The sequence below is a fragment of the Salvelinus alpinus genome, chromosome 19, assembly GCF_045679555.1.
Source record: "Salvelinus alpinus chromosome 19, SLU_Salpinus.1, whole genome shotgun sequence".
In the NCBI taxonomy this organism is placed as follows: domain Eukaryota; kingdom Metazoa; phylum Chordata; class Actinopteri; order Salmoniformes; family Salmonidae; genus Salvelinus; species Salvelinus alpinus.
The window spans coordinates 36,369,961-36,388,195 of record NC_092104.1 but is presented as its reverse complement, the minus strand read 5'-3'; the positions used below and the strand labels follow the sequence as shown (position 1 = coordinate 36,388,195).

Here is an 18,235-nt window from a genome sequence, read left to right as displayed (position 1 = left end):
GCTGCATGTTTCCCTTTTCAGTCGCAGTAAATGCACAGTTCCTTTCCAAGGAGTCCGCTACGAAAATGGGAATAAATGGATGTCAATTTCCATTTTAATTTGGTAACCAATGACCCATTGAGACAGCCTTTCTACCACAGACAGACAGAATAACTGGAATTAGAACAGCCTGACATTTCAGTTAATTGCACCAAGCATGTCACCTTCGCAATAACCTCCAAACCAGGTTCAATTAAGTCTTCACCTTCCAGCCACAGTTTCAAATGAGAGCAAAGACCACTTAAACAGTGCTATGAAACAGGAGAGGCATGATAGTTTGTAGCAGTCTTTTGAGACAAGTTCCTATTGGAAAGTCACATTGGGTAATTATATTTTGTACACTGAGTTCTGTCTCTGATCAATTTATTTTTTCAATTAGACATATTTCCTCATCTTCACTCTAATCTTCATAATTGGCAGGCTCTTCAATACTCAACTCTTCGCATCTAGATGCATTTCCATGCAGACATCCATGAGAAGCTTACTTCACTGTCCAATGGTTTTTACATGTTGTCTGTTTAGGATAATCCAGGATTTGGATTAATTACAAATCTGCAAACATCCCAATTAATTTAGTTGCGTTTGTCAGAGGACTCAGGCAACAAATATAACTATTAATATAATCTCGTCAGATGACAGTCTAGCACGTCATTTTTGTAGGCAAGTCAGTTAAGAACAAATTCTTACTTACAATAAGAATTTTAAACCCTAACCCGGACGACGCTGGGACAATTGTGTGCCGCCCTATTGGACTCCCAATCACGGCCGGATGTGATACAGCCTGGAATCGAACCAGGGTCTGTAGTGACATCTCTAGCACTGAGATGAGGTGCCTTAGACCACCGCACCACTTGGGAGCCCATGTAATGGCATCTTGCAAGCTGTTCCTGTTATTTATATAAAAGCAAATGCCTGAAATAGGCCCTGAAGTCTTATAGCCTTGTCTGGCCCTGTGGATAAACCATGCTTTCTTTAAGGGTTGATAGTTTGATATTTAGCATGCCACAACAGAATCAATTACCTAGATTGGTCATACTTTATGCAATGACTGTAGGGGTCTTATGAGCCATATATAGATACGCTATTACTTTTGGCTTTACTAGTTTCTGTTATGCATTCTGATCATGACTGAATGTCAAAGTCAAATAAATGTAAATTATATTATATATATATATATATATACGGCGAAAGATTGTTAGTGGTAATGTACAAATTAATAATAAGAACAGAAATTTCAATTTTTAAAGCAAAACGTTTATTCATGTTTGAAATTACACAGAACTACCACAAGGAAGACTTTTCAGTCCAGGGTGTAGTCGGGTTAGAAAGAAACACTAAACATTTTTAATACGTTAGAATCACTGCCACAAATCATTTTCCATGACTTTATCAGTTTCAGAATCACATACAATACAAAAAAGAGAAAGAAAGTTTGAACCCTGTCAAACAGAGCTTGAAATGTACAGTTCTGAAAACTGAAACCTCTATGTATTACAGTTTTTATAATGATTTTTTGTGTGAATTAGTAACAAGATGAGCAACATTCAAAATGTTCTTCAGTATTTACAACAGTTTTACTGTTTGGTGTTAATTTATGACCAAAATTCTCCTAGCCCCTCCCTCAAAATCCACCAATTAACAATTTTGCACCTCTCCCTCTTATTTTTAAAAATGACTTTTTTTCTCTCATTATTCTTAGTATTAATATTATTGTTAACATCATACATTTTCTTGTTTTTGTCTTTTTGAAGTTGCAATAAAGCAACATTATTTTCTTAAGATTAAAATATACATTAGATTACATGAACAAAAACAAAGAGTTTATTACAAGATGTAATCAAAACCACTAAATAAAAATGTTAAATAAAAAGACAAAAACTATGGTGGTGATATTGTTTAGAGGTAGTAAGTGAGCACTCTAAGCTATAGAAATGTTGAAAATCTATTGGTTTCTATGAGTTTGAATGAGGTAATAAAGCTGTGTATTGATTGGTGGGATGTATAAATACTCTTAAGCTATATTATATACAACATATTTTGTGTGACTGGTATCTTGTCACATGCCAAAAGGAAGTGCTATAACTGGTTGGATTTACTGTTAGACCCATGACTATTTCAACCAATAGCCCAAAAGAACATATTTGAATATCACATGACTTTCACCTCACACAGAATGTTAACCTATATAAAGTTGTCATTTTCTATGCTTGAAGATTTTGTCCCAAAATACAGTGTTATCCCATTAGTCTTGTCAACGAAAGGACTGCATGTCAACCTGGTGGTTGTAAGGCAAAACTAATATTGAAAGCAACTCCTCCAAGCTGCCAGTGAGTTTACAACAATAGCATTTCTTATTTGCTGCACTCCTTGCGTTCAGTGATGGAACTGCTACTTTGTTAGTCAATATACAGTAGGTAAGATACCAAGGGAATTAGCTGATCTAAAACAAAACACAAATGATATGAAAAAGATATATATTGCATTTTAAAACCAAAACATTTTAGAATGCATATGACAACACCAAATGCCATCCACTTAGGAATAAATTCAGCTTGGGGAACATCACTTCTTAAATCAATTGTCAATTGAAATGAATGTTGCGCAATAAACATCTGGGCCTTGTTTGATTGGTACATGTATGTGCTTACCCCTTCAAATGACAGACATAAAATAGAGAAATGGTGAAATATAATCATGAGACTGATGAGTTTGAGCGAAGACTTCACTGAACTACCAAGAAAACATCAGGTGTCCATATTGTAGAACATCATTGTGAGGGGGGTTGAGGACTCTGGTAGATGTAGCAGACAATTAGTTCTGAAAAAAAGTTTTGTTTATCCTCTCTGGTTGGTCAGTCAGTGAAAGTTCCCGCTCTACAGCTTGGGGATCAGATGCATCGATAACAGATCAATTCGAGGTATCAGAGTGCACACTTCCAGGTCCTTCTGTCGGGGAGATTACAGAAGATGGAGTCATTGCATCGTGCCATCCCCCATTAGCCTAGGAAAGAAGCAGAAGAGAAGGGATCAAAATGAAATACTACAAATGAAAGAAGTCCATGTTAACAACATAATGCTTCGTAAGGAACCTATATTTGTAATCAAGACCAGTTATTAAATGTTTTCATGTGAGGGAGAATAAGATGACTCTGTACAATAAAATATATTTAGTAATACAGATACCCAAAATACAGGTAAAAGAGTCATTCTTATTGTGTAGAGTATGTTTGTGTACATATGCTCATTTACTAATTAATAAATAAAAAGAGGTATCTCCTTTGATATACAGTAGTATGCACTACAACTGGAAAGCCAATGGCCATTCTCTGCATTATACTAGCATCAGCCATAAGACTCCTAGAAACAAATGTGCCTTATGCCTCAGCCAATGGGCGCGATCCCTGAAATCAATGTCTAATCAGATTTCAGCAGTGGCAGACAGCTTGTCGCTACATATTCTTATGTCAGTCAGGAAGAAGGAAGGCTGGGGGTGGGTGAGGTGGGGAATGCTGAGTGGAAGTGACGGGGCAGGGCCTTTCCCAGAGAGCCAGTCTGAGCCAGCCTGACTCCGCTTGGCTCGCGGCAGGGACTAGCCTTTGCTGGATCCCCTTCGTCACCATCAACAAAACAAAAGGTTAGCGTATGCTAATTAATCTATGATGCACTTCATTATCAAAACAATCCATCTGCATTACTGTACATTGGGGGCTCTAGCACTCGTGGTTCATTGGTGGAATTAGTATTTTGATGATTTAGATCGCCTGGAATAGGTCAATAAATAGCTTTATCTGGTCTGCTTTGTCACAATGTCGGTACTGCATTGAAATAAGAGTATTGCTGTATGAGAAGGCCTCTCCATCTCTTTAAATGAATTATCCAAAGCATGTTTTTGTTGTTGCCTGGATGTTTCTCCTCTTTTCACGTGCTATTATTGGATGTGTTGACTTGTCAGTAATGTTGTATTTCAGAGTATGTTTGTGTGGTGATTAATTGAGCTCTGGCCTAAACAGTGAAGGAAAGTGAGAGAGTGAGAAACACTTCAGTTGAGCCTGCTAGAGGTTGACACTTCTTCTAAAGGTCTGCGGGCTAAAAGGTGTTCAACAAAACCAAAACGACACCAAACGCTTTCCGAGAACACTAACGACGGCCTGTGTTATCGTGTGTGTGCTTGCTTACATGGTACCCCCCCCCCAAAAAAGATAATATACTTCCAAATATGTATCCCACTTTGTGAATGTCAAGTGATAGTCAAGTATGGAAAATAAAACATCTAAGCGGTTCATTGACAAAGGTTGGCAATGTCGAAAGTATTAGGTTCACCTCTTTGCAATACTGAAAATGTATAACTTTTATATGACTCTAGCAAAATTTACATATTAGCTCATGATATTAAAATGCCTCTTAATAACAATAACTGTCATGTTGGGAAGCTTAAAATAACCAAGCCTTCACATCACTACTGTCCCAACCATGGCAACATGAAGACAACAAATGGTAATAGTTTCTCTCTGATATTGCAAAGGGAAATATGTCAGTAACCATTTCTCTCTCTCCCTCTGTCTCTATCCTTTCTCATCAAACAAATTCATCTTTACTCTGATGGCTTCAGATTATGCACTGTGTTACAAAAAAGCACCATATCAGCCCTCATCAACGAAGATGGGATTCACGTCTGGAAAAGGCTGCAGGCGATCTCACGTTCATATTTTATCATGGTGATAAGGATATGGCAAAGTCTCTGAAGCATTTCAAAACAGCTAAACTAAACATAGAATACAACTAAAAGCCTACTTATGTCATTTTGCTTTCAGTCACATAAGGTATTACAAGATGTTTATAAAATCAAAAACGGGGGGATTTTAAATCAAATGTATTTTTATTCTACCTGCACTATGATCTAGGTGTGTTTTATTAAACTCTGCTTTTATCCTCCTGCAATGAAAATGTGCCAACTTTTCTACAATCTCTAATCTCCAGTGTCATGTTTGCTCTATCCTTTAAGAAGCTCAATCACTTGCTGTGGCAGTGCTGAATGGAATTTCTCACTTCCCTGGCTCCCAGCTGCTACTATCTATTCTCCTGACATCCTAGATTTCCATTAAACCTTTTAAGTAACATTCAAAACTTTTTTCTAAGAAAAGTAAATGTATAACGGGTCAAGAAATAAAATCAATTAGTGCAATTCATTTGCCTAAGATGGCACTTTTATCAGACAGTTGGCAGCAATGCGGGGTGTTCTTTATCTGAGCTAAGACTACTACCATTATGTGTATAATGTTTACAGTAGAATGGATCCAGTTTGGACAAGGTCTGCTCAAGGTCTGCTCCAGAATGGTACCTACAGGAAGAGGAAACCGAGATCACTTACATTCAAGCCATTTGGGCTGTACATAGTGTTCCCCCCCAGAGCTTCACTGTATCCTGCCGTCTGACTGATAACATGGCGCAGGGTATCCACCTGTGGGGAGAGAGAGGGTGGGCATGGCTGTCAACTCACTGTGGCATGGGGGTTTACATGAACACACATGCTCAATGCCACATTTCAAAACATACAGGACTTACTCCATGTGGAAAGGGACTATGAGACACAGACAACACATTATGGTGGGTGTTTGCATTATCCAATGTATGTAGAGTGTATCCACTGTCATCTAAATGTCTACTCTACCTATGGCTATGTGGAAAGTTATTGCGGAAAATGTCTAAATTCTAACATTGAGACATACCATTGGGAAAAGCACGGCCACACTATACACATAAAGTATTCAAACATACAACAATGTGTTTTGTAAACAAAACCATATGCACAAACAAATAGAGGGGAGGAATACATCCGAATGGACATAATGACGAGGACATGTTGGCTGTAACATATGGACAATACAGTTGTATTGTACGGACATGATTCATATGTTCTTTAAAGTGTTAAAGCCATAAGTCTCTAGTTCTAAGGGGTTCATCTGACATGCGTATGATTATGCTCCTCTATGTGTCTCTGAACCTGAAGAAATAACATAACGGATGACAACAACAATATGCAACACAACCAAAATGAGACAAAGACAGGAAAGGATACAAGAGAGGAATGTAGGGGACCATAAAACCCAACACCAACCCAAGAGCTCAAGTCAAAGCCAAATGCATTCACAAAATGGAAACTTCAATCGAGTCTGTTACAGAGATTAAATAAATCCATTTTCTGGAGGCTTTTATAAATAATTGTTGATAGCAATGGGGTGGGATATTTTTAGGTAGGCCAGAATATTCCATCCAAAGCGAATTAGAGTCAGTAAAAAAGAAAATGGAGCTCACAGTGTGGCTCACTTTTGCAGTGGAGACCTGACTGTGGGAATTTGAGCTGGCCCAATGTGGGCAGCATATCTTAGTTACTGTACTTCAGACTGCACTGTGGATGGCTCAGCACACAGGCAAAACTGGGACGGCTCTGTGCATTTGCACACAGGACCTGTCCCTGTTTTTGGCTCCTACCTGTGACTGCACATTGACTCCGACTTGTGCCCCTTGGTAAGAATCCCCATTCAGAGACTGCATGCTCAAGAACATGTCCCCAGAGTTTGGGAGGTTAAAAGAACCTGAAGAACCTGGAAAGGGAAGATGTAAGTAGCTGAATAACTATATAGAGGGCTACGAGGGAAGAGTACACACTAACTTAACACACACAAGCGCACAGAGAGACACAAACGCAGATACAATCTACTGTACATAGGAACACAACGCCCACTACTACACTCAGTTACTAGATTCCCAGAAAGTAAGCAACTACAAAAGGAAAGGACGGAAAGCAAGGAAATACAAGATAGAGGAGAGGATTATGGTCATGTCAGAACTCTGAGAGGCTATACAGATTTTCCCCAAAAAGGAGGCAAAACAAACTGAATAAAAATCACATGACACAAACAGAGATTCAATATGTGGCTGGTGGCTTTAAGCTCCCAATTTGTTCCACATCCCTTAATCCTTATCTACTGTTAGTGGGGAAATATCATATACCAATGACAAGGACAGTAAGAAGCTTATGAAAAGAGCAGTACCAGTAAACATGTTGGTTAAAAGAGTGTTTTTGCTCTCTGCAGAGTCCAGCTGAAATTCTTCATCTTTCATCTGGAATCCTGGGTGCAAGAAAAAGGGGACCACTTCAAATAGCTATCGCTTACCAGATCACATCCCTTTGTCAGGTCAGCCAAGTCCAAAATCACAGTCATTCTCCTGGACTATATATACATTGTGTTGGATGTCTTTGTATTGTCATTTGTGAGTCCTATTCATTAATAATTGTGTGCATTGTTGTTGTTATTTCACATTGGTAACCTATACAGTCTACTCTAACTGCTCCCAGCTATTATTTTCAATCTCTCTTAGAATAAAATGCACTACCATACAGTGGAGCTACAGTTTGACAAATTAGAGGGGGGTTTGAGGAAAAGTCAAGGGAAAACAAAACCTCAGTGACATCATTTTGAATTGTCTTTTTGCCAGAAATACATCTGTTCTCGGTTCACAAACCAAGAACGCACTCTTTATGCATGAGTTTGCTTGTCTTATTTGGCATCGACTGTCTCAAAGACAGGAGACTCTGTGATCCCCAGGCTGGGAGCAGTGCCTGTCACTCCTGCCTGTGTGAATGGTGCGTGACTGGGGGTGAGGCATGGGGGGCTGGGGGCTGAGGGCTGGGGTTGGATGGCAGAGTTAGGGCCTGCACAGGGGTGCCTACCGGAGTTGGGTGTGGTAGGGGAGTTGGTCTGGCTGTTCTGCACTGCGGCGGCCACTGCATGCGCTGCTGTTACTGCAGTCTTAGCAGCGTACAGGTTAGCTTCTTCCTGGAACTTGCCTATGTTCTTCTTGTACCGGATTCTCTTGTTGCCGAACCAGTTGGATACCTGGGGGAGAGAGCAGAGGGAGAGCCGAGGTGTCAGACGTCAAGCAGCCAAGGCACTGTGCACTGAGCAGTGTGATTGTTTCAAGACGTTTGGGTCCATCAAGTACCCAATTCCCAGCCCCTGCAGTAATGTCCACTGGGTATGCAGGCTAATTAAGCAATAATCAGGAATCACTTGTGCGTTTTCATAAAAGTGAGCATGACATGCTCTCTGTTTGTCTCTTGACAAAACCAACACACCAGGGGTTGCTCGTCTCCCACAACACAAACTGAAAAGTTCTCCTGACTGTATTACATTGCCAGGCCTATTGCTAAGGAAACAAGTTCCGCCATTACACTCAAAGAAATGTATAGACTTGTTTGCTTCTGCCTTGGTAGTAAAACTTGCTTGTGTTTTTAACAGATACACAGTTTAATATTAATGAAGGATATTGTGTACTACACCAGTGCAGAGCATCAAACCCATGGCTGGCCACTGCACATTCTGTCAGCCGGGCTGCATAACACAGGACACAGGCATTGTGGCGCTATGGTGAGGTCAAAGAGTAACAGTGAGACCTAAAGTGCCTTCACAAACTATTTACACCCCTTGACTTTTCCCACATTTTGTTGTGTTACAGCCTGAATTTTAAATTGATTAAATTGAGATTGTGTCACTGGCCTACACACAATCCCCCATAATGTCAAAGTGGTATTATGTTTTCAGAAATGTTTGCAAATTAAGAAAAAATGAAAAGATGAAATAGGTTGAATACTTATTGACTCAAGACATTTGTTATAGCAAGCCTCAAGTTCAGGTGTAAAAATGTGCTTAACAAGTCACATAATTAGTAGCAATAATAGTGGTTAACATGATTTTTGAACAACTACCTCATCTCTGTACAACACACATACCATTATTTGTAAGGTCCCTCAGTCGAGCAGTGAATTTTAAACACACATTTAACCACAAAGACCAGGGAGGTTTTCCAATACCTCGCAAAAATCTGACTTTGAATATCCCTTTGAGCATGGTTAAGTTATTAATTACACTTTGGATGGTGCGTCATTACTTTCCTAACTCAGTTGCCGGAGAGGAAGGAAACCACTCGGGGATTTCACCAGGAGGTCAATGGTGACTTTAAAACAGTTACAGAGTTCAATGGCTGTGATAGGAAAAAACTGAGGATGGATCAACAACAATTGTAGTTACTCCACAATACTAACCTAAATGACAGAGTGAAAAGAAGGAAGCCTTTACCGAATAAAAACTATTCTAAAACATGCATCCTGTTTGCAATAAGGCACTAAAGTAAAACTGCAAAAAATGTGGCAAAGAAATTCAATGTATGTCCTGAATGCAAAGCATTATGTTTGGGGCAAATCCAACACAACACATCACTGAGTACCACTCCATATTTTCAAGCATGGTGGTGGCTGCATCATGTTATGGATATGTTTGTCATCGGCAAAGACTAGGGAGTTTCTTAGGATAAAAATAAATGTAATGGAGCTAAGCACAGGCAAAGTCTTAGAGGAAAACATGGTTCAGTCTGCTTTCCAACTGACACTGGGAGACCAATTCACCTTTCAGCAGGGCAATAACCTAAAACACAAAGCCAAATATACACTGGAGTTGCTTATCAAGATGACATTGAATGTTTCTGAGTGGCCTAGTTACAGTTTTTATTTAAATCGGCTTGAAAATCTATGGCAAGACTTGAAAATGGCTGTCTAGTAATTATCAACAACCAACTTGACAGAGCTTGAAGAAATAATAATGAGCAAATATTGTACAATCCAGGTGTGCAAAGCTCTTAGACTTACTCAGAAAGACTCACAGCTGTAAGCGCTGCCAAAGGTGATTCTAACATGTATTGACTCAGGGGTGTTAATACTTATGTAAATGAGATACAGTATGTCTGTATTTCATTTTCAGTAAATGAGCAAACATTTCTAAAAACATGTTTTCACTTTGTCATTATGCGGTATTATGTTGTAGATGGGTGAGACATAGTTATGAATTCAGGCTGTAACACAACAAAATGTGGAATAAGTCAAGGGGTTTATGAGGAACTGTTGCATCCATACGAAATACAATCTCAGGACAATGTCTGCTGTGTCTCTTCAAATTGAAACCTGAAACCTCACTTTAACAATACTAGTAAATGCTAACATTAAAAACTGTATAGGGTTCAGCTTCTATATTTCTAAAGTGCAGTTTCTATATTTACATTTCTACATTTCAATATTTATATTATATCACTATGACTACTACTTCAGTATTACCGCACGGTGATAGAAATAAAACTGTCTCTCATAGTAGAAAGAAAGATTGACATTTTCTTTGCATGGGGTAAAAACCAGTGTGTGAATGCTGGCTCTGCAATAATAGTGGAATAATAATGAGATTAGGTTTGTGTTTTAATAGTCCTATAAATTAGAGTGGCCTGTCGCCGTGCTATGGCTCCCCTCTCAGCTCCTACAGCCTGCTGCCGGACCAGCCAAAGAGCATCTGCCCCTAATGAAGCTTTATTTAATTTCCACCCCTGCGCTTACATTTTAATATCTCCAGCAGCCCGCCAATACTGCAGCAAGCGCAAACTGACTGGATTTGCATGACATCAGATCGTTTCTATCCTGCATGTCTCTGTGCTTCTAAATCTTTAATATCTAGGCAATTAAAATTAATGACCATTCAGGCGAAGCCACTGTTGGCATGGTTTCCTTGACATCAATTGTTTGATGGGTTTACCTAGAGGTTAAACTAACAAGCAAGGTTTAATTGGATGCAATGAAAGCCCTAGCCATCATCCTTTTTACTTAACCTGCTTACAGTGGTTTTTAAGGGCAGACAGGATGCAGGCAGTCTCACCCTTTGAGCCAGATCCCCAACAGCATTGCAGACCATAGAAAACCTCTCTCTGAGTGGTATCATTACTGGGATATTACTGTATATATTTAACAGGAAACAAAAACACATTACCCTGCTTTGAGAAATCACTTTAAGGCAAATGCAATGACATTGTTATATTTTAGTAAATGCAGAACTAAATTAAGTATACAATTATCATTATTACAGTTAATTAAAATAAATGCATATAATAACAGTGATGATTCTGCGGTATAGTACTTGGGCTAACATTTAAGAGAGAAAAAACAAAGCATAGGTAAAAACAAGCATCCAGCCATCTCTCTAAAGCCTCTGGCCTGTTTCATCTAATAGTAAAGGCCAAACTGAGCTGCCTGTCTGTGTGTGCTTCTGGGTAATGGCTGGAGCTGCCTTTAATCCATCCTTTATGAAAACACATGGTGGACCAAGGCTGATGCCGTATACCCGTCTGCTTCAATGGCATCTATGGGCCTCACAGCGCATCATAAAAAAGTCACTTATCAGCAGCGTTGTGTTAACACAAGGGCCACAACATAATGAAAACTACCTAGCCCACCACAGCCAGACACTTCATGCAGCCCATCTACATGGCATTATAGTGCATAATAAACACAATGATTATGACACTGAGCTTGGATTAGCAATATATGAGAGGCCTTTGAACATTTTTATACCGGTAATGATCATCATTGTGACTATCACTGGTTTTGGTTATGCTATAGAAACAGTAGTTCTGTCAGAGATATTTGCTTCTGATTCTTGATAATAATTCACTATCTGGTATTCAACAGTGTTACATGAATGCTTGAAATAGAAAAGTATTGCAATCAATTCATCAAAAACAGAATTGCTTTGACAGGATGTATAATGGTGAAATGGTATTTAATATATCAGTATATCAGTTTGTGATGACCTGGTCAGTATTATTCTATTATTCAGGACAAGCTGTTATGACTGTATTTAACCACTGTTTGGTGTTGTTAGATTGCACAGCCTCAGCAGTGTTAGCATCACCTAGCCTGGGTACTAAGGGGCCACTTCCTCTGGTCTACACACATTTTTCTCCTGCCCACTGAACTCTGGCTTTGGTGATTCACAGGTTGCGCTAAACATTGTGTAAATGCAGGCACTGTAAGGTAAGGACCAAAACCCAATCCACAGAACTAATTCCCTTTTATCTTGTGGCAGACCGTGCATTCAATTGACTTCCCTATGTTAGTGGGAGCCAGGTTGAAAGACTGAATTACCTGACCTCAGCAGCTGCATCAAAGGGAGCGATTGTATAATGGCCATGCAGACTCCTCGCAAGAACATGACACCGGGTTTGTTCTCAGCGACCCACTAGAGAGGGCATGTAACAGTAGTTAATAATCCACTAACATTTCTGTCCCATTCCGGGTCAATACACGGCTCTTGTCATCGAAAGAGAATAGATGATCTTTCCCAGATCTCAATACAACTGGATTTATAAGGACTTCTTAGAGAACTCCTTAATGAAGCCTCACACTTGGGTCTTAATTATACAGACAAAGGTGGTTTCAGTGGCCGTGCTGCTACTAATATTATCAATAATAGAACAGAGAACATTAATACTTAACACATTAACCCAAGGCATCCCTCGCGCCCTCGCCTAAATTTATAACGACCTGAAATATTGATAAGTGTCGCTCAATTGAAGAGTGTGGGCTCTGAACTGGGCAACCACAGATTGCGGTGCTGAGTCGGCCATGTGTTCTGAGCTCTCTCGTTTGTCCGTATGGAGGGCTGGCTGTCCCTGTTCGTGCCCTGGGAGCAGAGTGACCCCTCACAGCAGCACTGTCTGGAGAAGATATCAATTATGGCCCCAGACACATCCATAAACCAAGACACAAACCACTGCCGTCCAATCACATGCTTTCATTTAGGAGCCCAGTGTCACACATGCAAACTGACAGAGTGAAATAATACGACTGCATCCTGCATTTAGAGGCCATTGCCTCATGAAGTGAGGTCAACTTTTAAACAACACCATTAGCTCCTTTCGCGTCACTGATGGTCGCTACAAACAAGCACATTTGGCCTCGGATGGTATAATCCGAGGATATGCTGTTTACTTCACCAGTAAATAAGTCATCCATTCCTTTTATTGGATGAGAAGTCCAATTCATGCTTGTAAGTGTTGGTGCACATGTTTTACAGATCTAAGTTAGGTTACTTTTTTTTCAAAATGATGTTCATGCAATGAAACTCACACTCCGTTCCTTCTAGTCAGAGAAGAATATAGGCATTGTATAATGTCCACCCAAACCTACTTAATCAATCCATAAATCAAAGCAGTACATTCCACCTAGACATCTGTGATAACCTTCAGGCTGATATTTAATGCTTATTGATTCACATAGTTCTACTACAGTCATTGAAGTTCACCATTCAATTTGAGGTTATTTGGAAATACCCAAACACTCATTCTCTGGAGTAACTTTCCTGACTTCACCAGGCTTATGCTTGAGTATTTTAGGATGACAAACTCAAAGAGGACTTGGCGTAGTCTAACTCAAAAGTAGTCAGCAGGAGTGTCTGCAGTGGCCTAGGCTTGTCAAGGAGAACCCTGCTAATGGGGCTTGAGATGAGTTCAAGTGAATTTGTAAAAGACCTCTTATTTCTGCATAGACTGATTTGTCCTCCTGGGAACTCCTACAGTGTCCTGTTTAGTGAAGCACTCAGAACAAAGAATCGTTCCACTTGTGAGGGTCAATGTCCACTCCTTCAACTAACATGAAGCACACAGGTAGAAAGCAGAACATTAGACACACGCTGCATGTTTTAAAACCAAGAAGGACATAACTAACAAATGATCTACAACTAACAGAAAATGCATACAGTATAGAAAACAAATTATTTGTGTTATAGAAATAACAAAAAAGTGAAATGATATGACATGAGACATCAAAACAGACACAGTGTGGTGACATGGGTGTTATCTTGAAATGGTATTTAACAATCATAAAAAATGATTAAAAGTGAGCTGAAAATACAAATGGAAATGTTGTATGATCCCTAGTCTTTGCATATGATTTGCTCACACGCTGATGTGTGAGATTCAACAGCAAAATAACACGTTCTATGTATCACAGTGGAACTTGCTTGGTGCCAAACCTACAGTAAAACTGTAAGCATGGTACGCCTACATTAAAATAGCATCGGATACATTTTTTCTATGCCAGGATATCAGTCCATTTGTGTGAGGGAGGGGAGCTTTGTGCAGTGGTAGACTGTGAAGGTGCACATACAGAAACCAAGAAAATATACAAAGAATGAAAACAACAACAGTGGATCAGGAGAAGTCATGACATACCTGTGATACTGTGATGGTGCTTCCCACCCCCTGAAGGCAAAAAAGAATGGGCTTTTACAGTATCTGACTGCATGACTACACTCAATATACCCTTCCACACCCCCTCCCCACAGACAAGAGAGAACATTGCAAATCAGTGCTTCTTGTATAGGTTATTCTCAAATTGGAACAACCATGGATTAACATCTGAACTAGAATACAAAAATCAAAATGGTTCAAGTTGTAACAATAGTAGCAGAACAGAGTGCAGGAAGATAACAATACTAAATTGGTTTGGGTGTGGGGGCTGGGTGTGAGAGATTATATTGCCTTCAGGTTAACCCAATTATTAGGCTAAAGGTCAAGTGGGAAAGTCACATAAGTTGTCTGTAAAAACAAAATGTTTAGTGGGTGAAGCAGTGTCGTCTCCACGTACAAGCCACTGTGACCACACACGTACACCTTAAAAATCATATTTATTTACTGGATAACCTATACTGGTAGACATCCAGTCACCTGGACTGATCAGGCAGACAGAGAACACGCATGGCAGATGGGAATGAGAAAGAAAATGGCAGGAGACCCAGAGTGGACAGCTATTGAAAGGCTAACATACTGTAGGCCCAGAGTGGACAGCTATTGAAAGGCTAACATACTGTAGGCCCAGAGTGGACAGCTATTGAAAGGCTAACATACTGTAGGCCCAGAGTGGACAGCTATTGAAAGGCTAACATACTATTGGCCCAGAGTGGACAGCTATTGAAAGGCTAACATACTGTAGGCCCTGAGTGGACAGCTATTGAAATGCTAACATACTATAGGCCCAGAGTGGACAGCTATTGAAAGGCTAACATACTGTAGGCCCAGAGTGGACAGCTATTGAAAGGCTAACATACTATTGGCCCAGAGTGGACAGCTATTGAAAGGCTAACATACTGTAGGCCCAGAGTGGACAGCTATTGAAAGGCTAACATACTGTAGGCCCAGAGATGACATATAGGGGGGTGGCAGGTAGCCTAGTGGTTAGAGCGTTGGACTAGTAACCGAAAGGTTGCTAGATCGAATCCCCGAGCTGACAAGGTAAACATCTGTTGTTCTGCCCCTGAACAAAGCAGTTAACTCACTGTTCCTAGGCTGTCATTGTAAATAAGAATTTGTTCTTAACTGACTTGCCTAGTTAAATAAAGGTTTAATTACATTTAAAAAAATATATATGGAGGATTAACAGGCCAAGAGTTGACAGCTATTGAAAGGCTAACATACTGTAGGCCCAGAATTGACATATTTGGAGGATTAACAGGCCTAGAGTGGATAGCTATGGAGGGCTAACCCACTGTAGGCCACTATTGAGGACACTGACCTCCCCTCCCCATGGCCACTGCTGTGATAGGCTGAACACGCCCTAACTGAGGTGTCATTAGGCTCAATGTCAAGGTAAGATAAAGACATTGGGTTCTGATAGTGCGGCATAGCCGTCCTTCCAGGCTGGTCTGGTGTTGCAGCCGGGGGCCTCATTTACTGCCTTTTCCCCCCTGATTACCCAACAGCCACTGCGTCTGAGACAAGGAATCTGCACCCACCTGGGATACTGTGATGCTGCACTTCTTGGCCAACTCCTCTTTGGCTTCTTCACTGGGATATGGGTTGCTGAGGTGCGAGTAGAAATACTCGTTTAAGATTTCCGTCGCCTGCTTGCTGAAGTTTCTTCTTTTCCGCCTGAAAAGTGAACGAAATGAGAGAAAGGCCAAGCTCATTAGCAAGACCAGTATTAACTCATCCATTTGGAACAGACAAATTGCACAATCAATCTCACACATAAATGGTGAAAATAATGAGGAATGTGGGTCTGAGACAGGCGTCAAGAGCGGAATATTGTGTCCTGCTTTCAGCACCATCCTCATCAACACACACCAAGTCATCCGGCGACCACTAGACCCACAAACACACACAACACAAACACGTACAGTACATTGCTTAATTTGGTCTGTTGGTCTCTGATCTCCAGTCCAAGCGTGTAATGTGTAGTGTTTAGTGCAGTGGATGGGTAGGCGTGGTGATGGAGAGCTAGGCCCAATTGCCCAGTCGGAGTGCATCTCGGTACATTATAGAAATCACAACATGCCCAGCTGAGCATTCTTCCTGAAGTGCCACAGCCCCAGGGAACTTCAGTGGGAACAAAGCAACTCTAACTAGATCCGGGTCCCCTTCTTCCCCCCAGGGCACTACTTACCATGTTATTGAGCATTAACTTATTTTGCCTTGTTTACTGCACTTCACGCGAGCAATGGGAAGCAAATGTGCTTCTGCTTGGTTTGCTTCAGCCCTAAACTTCCTCCCGCTCTCCTCAGAGCTCCACTCCACAAACTGTTTGTTATTACAGTAATCCAGAACACCTGCTCATGACCTCCACTCCACCAGTTACATATGACTTTGTTCCTGCTTAATTTCATCTAAACTGCTTTCAGGTGCTAGCGGATGATTGTTTTGAGAAGACGGCTATAATACATAGCGAATGCACTTTATGGCAAGATCATCTGTGAATATTTGCAGTGTGCTGCTTGACGCTGTATGTTGTGGATTCATTTTTTCTCAGATAGGAAGTGCATTTCTCTAATGTTGTTATTACGATCATATGTCTACATACAGTTCTGTCTCTGGGTACCTTCCGATGCTCCAGGCTAGAAACATTGGTTTTGTGCATCACAGTGAAACACACAGGAACACACACACACATATATACACACTGACCTGGCATCAAGGAATCTGGAGCGCAGGATCATGACGGCCTCACAGGTGCTCTGTTTGAGCTGCATCTGGATGGAGCTGAACTTGCGGTGGATGATGCCCACCATGCGCTCGATCTCTTTGGGAGAGATGGGTCGCGTGCGGGACTGCTCCCTCAGCAGGTTCATCACATGGGTGGTGAACTCGTTACACGCCTGCAGAGAAATCACAGAGCACAACCCAGCCCTGTTAGTGTCCTCCTGGCTGAATCTTCTGGCTAGGTACAACTCTCTCAGTAGCTGACCCGCCTCCCTTGGTTAAAAGCATCTTCACTGAACGTGCAATTGAAAAACACAGCCCTGTATTTATACTACTGCTGAGTGCTTCAATGACTTAATAGGTGAAGTCATCTATGAATGCAAATGCCGATTTGCAATTTGGCTTTGGCCCAGCACAGAGAGAATTTAACCAGCTTTTTGTTAAACCAGTAGTTCATACATGATTCATTAGAATAACTAATTTACGTTGTGCACACTTTAGCTCATTACTCTGAGTAGAATTCGTTAAGTATTTACATTTAGATAATTAAACAGGGAAACACCCCAAAGAAAGATGCCTTCACTCCAGGCAATGCTATGTGCCGTCTCCTCCTCTCTCAGAATGAGAGAATACATTTGTGTAATGTACCTCGCCGCCTTGCTGAGGCAGTGTTCCAACCTTTCATTTTCTCCTATAATACTCCTCTGTTTTATTGCTGAAGCTCAACATGGCAGCCTAATGAGTTGATCATATTCTCATTTTACTGAGACGACTGCACCACTCCTCAGAATTTGTTAACGAACCACAAAATATATACATGTTTACAATATTACAAGGAGAATATTTTGTTCCCGGTTTTGTACTCATGGTGGTTAATATTACTGGCAATATTTCTAGAACATCAGGGCAAAGTGAGAATGAAAAACATCATGCAAGCCTATGAAGCTTAAAGGTGTGATGTAAAGGAGGTTAAAGGTGTGACTCACACCCACCTGTTCGTATTTCTCCAGCTCTGTGTGGTAGATCTGTCTGATCTGGGTGAGTTTGGATCTGTAGTCTGAGTGTTCGATGGAGTTGTCTGAGGCCCCGCCCGAGGCTGCAGCTGCAGCGGCGGCAGCGGCTGACCCGCCCCCTTTCTCTGGTCCTGACACGCCCTCCGCCAGCAGCATGTTGTCCAGGCGCATGAGCTGGGGGTCAGGAGGGTCCTCCTCCTGGGAACCACGGATGCTGAGGCCTGAGAGACAACACAGAGAGAGAGAGAGAGAGAGAGAGAGAGAGAGAGAAAGAGAGAGAGAGAGAGAGAGAGAGAGAGAGAGAGAGAGAGAGAGAGAGAGAGAGAGAGAGAGAGAGAG

At 40.9% G+C, this 18,235-nt stretch overlaps 1 protein-coding gene across 13 annotated transcripts in view; it reads right to left on the bottom strand.

Annotated features, from left to right (window-relative positions):
- Nucleotides 1-1,271: 1,271 nt before the first annotated feature.
- Nucleotides 1,272-18,235, bottom strand: part of LOC139545474 (pre-B-cell leukemia transcription factor 3-like) — a 79,173-nt gene continuing 62,209 nt past the window's right edge. For 2 of the 13 annotated variants that reach the window (XM_071353272.1, XM_071353273.1), the window contains 9 exons: nt 17,870-18,117; nt 16,869-17,059; nt 15,701-15,836; nt 14,142-14,171; nt 7,771-7,936; nt 7,091-7,168; nt 6,528-6,640; nt 5,407-5,496; nt 1,272-3,039 (listed from right to left, as the gene is read on the bottom strand). In XM_071353272.1, coding sequence (XP_071209373.1) covers nt 2,947-3,039; nt 5,407-5,496; nt 6,528-6,640; nt 7,091-7,168; nt 7,771-7,936; nt 14,142-14,171; nt 15,701-15,836; nt 16,869-17,059; nt 17,870-18,117 — 1,145 coding nt within the window. In that variant the 3' untranslated portion in view covers nt 1,272-2,946. The remainder of the gene's footprint in view (nt 3,040-5,406; nt 5,497-6,527; nt 6,641-7,090; nt 7,169-7,770; nt 7,937-14,141; nt 14,172-15,700; nt 15,837-16,868; nt 17,060-17,869; nt 18,118-18,235) is intronic. The other 11 variants (XM_071353274.1, XM_071353275.1, XM_071353278.1 and 8 more) reach the window with 9 other exon arrangements.